The 5711-nt window shown below is 49.3% G+C and overlaps 1 protein-coding gene across 7 annotated transcripts in view; it reads left to right on the forward strand.

Annotated features, from left to right (window-relative positions):
- Positions 1–3035, forward strand: part of CKAP5 (cytoskeleton associated protein 5) — a 109858-nt gene extending 106823 nt beyond the window's left edge. For 3 of the 7 annotated variants that reach the window (XM_013994362.2, XM_021085232.1, XM_021085231.1), the window contains exons 43-44: positions 2036–2187; positions 2317–3035. In XM_013994362.2, the coding sequence (XP_013849816.2) occupies positions 2036–2187; positions 2317–2562 (398 nt within the window). In that variant the 3' untranslated portion in view covers positions 2563–3035. The remainder of the gene's footprint in view (positions 1–2035; positions 2188–2316) is intronic. The other 4 variants (XM_021085234.1, XM_021085235.1, XM_021085233.1 and 1 more) reach the window with 3 other exon arrangements.

A 5711-nucleotide genomic window follows, 5' to 3' on the forward strand; every position in this document is an offset into this window, starting at 1 on the left:
GCCACTGTTTCAGTGAGACCTGATTTCAAACTTGCAACCCACTCTTCACCCCCCAAAGTACTTACCTCCTCCTAACATACGATACAATGTTTATTAATTGTTTGAGGTCTATCTCTGCTAGAATTTAAAATCCACAAGGGTAAAGGTTTTTGTCTCTTTTGTTGCCTGGCACTTAGTAGGTATTTGTTGGATGATGGGAACAAATGCTTCTCCTGATGTTAAGCTGAACTATTACTGTCCCCACAATGAAAAGCTGATGCTGGAGAATTCCTGTTCACAGGATCTAGAGACAAAAGGAAGACTTAAGAGGTGTCAGTTACAGAAAATAGCTGTTAAGAGCCTTAAACCAAAAAAAGACCCACCTGCCGAAGTTCCCTGTCAGCATGCAGAAGAGCCTGCACGCTGGTCCTGCATTTAGTTCTTTCCGAGTTCAGTTTAGCTCACCTGCTCTTAAGCTCTAAAATATGTTTGCCTGTGAAACGCTGTTCCTCTGTGGTTTTCAGATCAATTATATTCACTCACCATGTAACTTTCTAGGCCGCAGCTTCAGTTGTGTTCCCTTAAGTCATTTCTTGGTGGTGGTGGTGGTGGTTTTAACACCTTAAATCACCCTTCTCCGGGACCTGGCGTCTTTTTCTTAGAGCACAGTGAGCGCAGCGTGCAGGGGCCGTGGGTGGACACATCATGGTTGAGCTGATCAGGGTGGAGCCTCCTTTTCTCTTTCCAGAGTCCTTTCTGGCGACGATGGACAAGCACGTGCCCCACTGCTTACCGGACGCCTTGAAGTGTTCAGACACCCTACTGCCGCCTTTTACATTACTCTTCATTTTCACCCTCTCAGGGTGTTCTCATCTGTACATTAAAGGGTTCCTTTTTCCCCCAGAATATCTCGTTTCATTTTTCTTTTTACTGTAAGAGTTTTTCTTCCCAGAGCTTTATCTTTGGGCTTCTGTAATGCCTCTTCATTGATACCATATTGGATATTTTAAATGCCTGCATTTTGTGATTATTCCTTCTCAGAAATATAGAATCGTGATTATTTTTGTTGGTTTGGTTTGGTTTTCCCCTCTCCTGCCAAAATACTGATCTCAGGTGCTCCATTTCCTATCCCTTCTTTGTTGGACACCTCAGTTCCCCCTTCTTCATGAATACACAGTAGCTTCAAGCTCCTTGCTGTCCTCCCCCATTTGAACAAGAGCATCCCCTGCTCCAGACCTAGTCTCTTTTTTTTTTTTTTTTAATCTTTTTGTCCTTTTAGGGCCACACCCACGGCATACGGAGGTTCCCAGGCTAGAGGTCTAATCGGAGCTGTAGCCACTGGCCTACGCCAGAGCCACAGCAATGCCAGATCTGAGCTGCATCTGCGACCTACACCACAGCTCACGGCAACACTGGATCCTTAACCCACTGAGCAAGGCCAGGGATCAAACACGCCACCTCATGGCTCCTAGTCAGATTCGTTTCTGCTGCGCCACAATGGGAACCCCTAGTCTAATTCTCACAGACATTTAAAGTCCTTAGGTTCAGAGTTCCTTTACGGCGCAGTGGGTTAAGGATCCAGCATTGCTACTGCAGCGGTGTGGATCCCTGTTGAGGCTCGGGTTCAGTACCTGGCCTGGCCCGGGGATTTTCATATGCCGCAGGTGTGGCAAAAAAAAAAACAAAACTCTTTTTTTAAGTTCTTAGATTCTTCACACGGGCACTTACTGTACACTCAGGAGTAGCTCCTGCTTCGGGGGGTTGCCCAGGTCCGCCATGGAAGTCATTGGGTTGCCCCTCATGCCCCAGGATGTAGATGGTGGCCCAGCCTAACTCCATTGCTCCCTGTGTCAGCAGTGGAAGTTCTCATTAAGCGTTTCTCGGGTGTTTGAGAGCACCCTTTATCATCATCCCCACATGGATTCTTGTCGGCTTTTTAGTTTTCAAGTACAGTGGTGATATGCAAGCCCCAGGTTGTCCCCTTTGGTAGCAGATCAACGAGGGCAGTTTGGGATGGGGGTAGATCTGAATATTCCCTTCTACCTTTGCTCCTTAGGCATCTCCCCTCAGATGGAGGTCACGTGTGTGCCCCCTCCCACAAGCACGGTGTCCTCCATAGGTAACACAAACGGCGAGGAGGTGGGACCATCCGTCTACCTGGAGAGGCTCAAAATCCTCCGACAGCGATGTGGTCTGGACAATACGAAGGTACGGCTCCTCCGCTGCTGTGGGGCCGGGCGGGCAGGGGCGGGCCGGTGGGGGAGCCGCCCAGCCTTGGCGCGCGTTGGTCCAGCGCCGCATCCCGACGCGCCTGGACAATGTCTCTTCTCTCGACAGCAGGATGACCGGCCTCCGCTGACCTCTTTGCTCTCCAAACCAGCAGTTCCTCCCGTTGCCTCCTCCACAGACATGCTGCACAGCAAACTCTCTCAGCTCCGGGAGTCACGGGAGCAGCACCAGCACTCAGACCTGGATTCCAACCAGACTCACCCTTCAGGAACCATGACCACATCCTCCTCCTCCACAGCTAACATCGATGACTTGAAAAAAAGACTGGAGAGAATAAAGAGCAGTCGCAAATGAAGCCGCCCCACTTCCCTGGCCCCTGCCGCTTTAGTTTACTAAACTAGGAGTCCTCATAGGTTAAGCGGCCTTGGCAGGCCTAGTGTACACAAACTGGGTGTATGTATCATACCGTGGACCTGGGGGAGGAGTCGTTGTGGCACAAGCATTTGCACATCTCTGCTTCTCTCCGCCAGCATCCTGCCTCTAGAAGACTGTCTGTGTCTTAGTTTAGTGTACAGACCTGTAAACAGCTGCCCTCCGCTCAGCTCTGACTAGTTTCCATTTCCTTTTTTGTTCTGTTTTTAATTGCTCATTTGTAAAGTTGTCCTAATCTTTCCTAGCTTTTAACTCTTAGAAACTCTTTACTAGTTTTCCTTTGAGTTTGTGAGCTCTTCTTGTAGCCCAGAAGGGTCGCTGTATTCTGTATGAACGCATGGCATGATACAACTAATTTAAGAGTCTTTTATAAATAAAGTTTGCATTAACTATAACGGCCTCCCAAGATGCTCCATGTTGGGGAGTGTTGGGCAGCTCAGAGCCACCTGTTCTTGGGACCCGCTGGGGATTCAGCCAGTTAGAGAAAGTTTCGTAATTGCTCCTTAAAGGGGTGAACATGTTCTTGGCTCACAGACTTGACCCTTTCACTCCCTTGGAATAAGAGGAACTCACCTCTCCTGCTTTCCACATGCAGCCCCTCAAGGAGCAAAGAAATCTCCTTGGTCTCTCTTTTGAGACTTTAGTCACAACACGACTTCCGTCCCATCATCACCGCAGATCCAAGGAGATCTTAGACTTCCTACCACTTTGCCGCCCAAATGCATGGGACATTGTGACCAAGGGTTAACTAGGCCTCAGTGGCTGTCACACCACAACTAGATTTGGGGTCATCTGACTAAAGGACTAGGGGAGAGCATAGTGCTTTCCTGTCGGGTTAACGAGTTTCCTTGAATCGAGACTAACAGTTGCTTCACACTCAGTGAAGACTAGAAGGGAACTGAGGACTCACCCCGCAGCACATTCCACAGGCCTTCTTCCACAGAAACCCTCTTCAGTTACCGAGGTTCTGGAATGCTGTTGGACTCAGGTGGGAGAATTTCGGGAAAATCATGAAGTCCCCAAGAGCATTTCTGTTGCTTTTTAGGGCCACACCTGTGGCACGTGGAAGTTCCCGTACTAGGGGGTCAAATCAGAGCTGCAGAGTCACAGCCACAGCAACGCAAGATCTGAGCCGTGACTGCAACCTACACTGCAGCTCAAGGCAACGCTGGATCCACTGAGCAATGCCAGGGACCAAACCCGCATCCTCATGGATACAGTCGGGTTCGTAACCAGCTGAGCCACAATAGGAATGACGCCAGGAATTTTTTTACACCAGCTTTTACTCAACTGGTGTACAAGAAATGAAAGGTTGATGGAAAAGGAATCCTCTATTGATTCTAGTCATGATTTTCAAGTGGTGCCTATGCTGCCTGAAATTAGAAATTAAACCTGCTTGCCTTCATTACAATGGGACTGGAAGTAGGCCTTCACTGAAGGGACCACAGAGGGAGTTCACTGCTGTAGAAAAGATACATAATTCAGGAGTTCCCATCGTGGTGCAGGGAAACAAATCCAACTAGGGATCAGGAGATTGCGGATTCAGTCCCTGGCCTCGCTCAGTGGGTTAAGGATCCAGCGTTGCCGTGAGCTGTGGTGTAGGTGGCAGACGTGGCTCGCATCCTGCGTTGCTGTGGCTCTGGTGTAAGCTGGCAGCTGCAGCTCCAATTTGACCCCCAGCCTGGGAACCTCCATGTGCCGTGGGAGCGGCCCTAGAAAGCAAACAACAACCACCACCTGTCTGACCATTTAAAACTTAAATTCTACATCTTGTTGCCATTTCTTGGACAAACAAATTGCTCAAGTCTGACAACTGCTGTGAGAATAGAAATTCCAGGAAGCAACAACCCCCACCCCTGTGCTACTTCAGGGGCCAGAGGGGGAAGTGGGAAGCGGCAGAGGAACTCTGACCGTGCCAGGCAGTAAGAATGAAAGCGCAAGTGACGTATGGAGAGCTGACCAGGTGCTGGGCGTTTAGCTAAGTACACAAGGCATGTGGCCTCATTTAATCCTCAAAACCTTATTAAGTAAGTAATGCCATCTGTACATCTTATACATACGGGGACCGAGGCTTAGGGAGGTCAAGTGAACCATGGTTACCCCTTTTAAGGCTGGGGTCCTCTACTCTGAACCGCTATCCCACAATCCTCTCAAGTGAAGACACTTAAAATACTGAGCCTTTAGGGGGCATAAATTTGGTATTTTAACAACATGAGGAAGATGTAACTACTCACATCTCACTAGCCTACCCTCCTCCTGTCTCTTCTCTGGTTCCTGGGCAAGCTCTTCACAGCCCTTAAGCAGAGCGGCTGAAAGCATAGGCTTCAGAATCTCCTACATTTCAGGAGTTCCCATTGTGGTTCAGTGGGTTATGAGCCCAACTAGTACCCATTAGGATGTGGGTTCGATCCCTGGACTCACTCTTTGGGTTAAGGATCCCATGTTGCCATGAGCTGTGGTGTAGGTCGCAGATGAGGCTCGGATCTGGCATTGCTGTGGCTGTGGTGTAGACCGGCGGCTGCAGCTCCTACTTGACCCCTAGCCTGGGAATTTCCACACGCCACAGGTGCGCTCCTACCTCTCAAGTCAGACTTTGACCCTTCATGGCCATGTGACCTTGGACAAGGTACTTCTCCAAGTCTCAGTTTACTACCCTCTGTGAGGATTAAATGAAATAATCCATTAAAGCCCCAAGCCAAGAATATTTTTTCTTGACATTTTGTCTTTTCACCTGTGGCATATGGAGGTTCCCAGGCTAGGGGTCTAATCCGAGCTGTAGCCGCTGGCCTATACCACAGCCACAGCAACATCAGATCCGAGCCTTGTCTGCAACCTACACTACAGCTCACAGCAACGCCAGATCCTTAACCCACTGAGTGAGGCTAGGGATCAAACCCACGACCTCGAGGTTGCTAGTCGGGTTCATTAACCACTGAGCCACGATGGGAACTCCCCAAGAACATTTTGAATGTTCGTAAATTCAAGCTACCATCTCCCCTTTCAGCTGGCCCTGTTTGTCCAGAGTTCTAGCTCTTCCTGAGCTGCCCATGAACCGCACTGGGAGCATTGAG

This window comes from Sus scrofa, chromosome 2 (genome assembly GCF_000003025.6).
Source record: "Sus scrofa isolate TJ Tabasco breed Duroc chromosome 2, Sscrofa11.1, whole genome shotgun sequence".
Classification (NCBI taxonomy): domain Eukaryota; kingdom Metazoa; phylum Chordata; class Mammalia; order Artiodactyla; family Suidae; genus Sus; species Sus scrofa.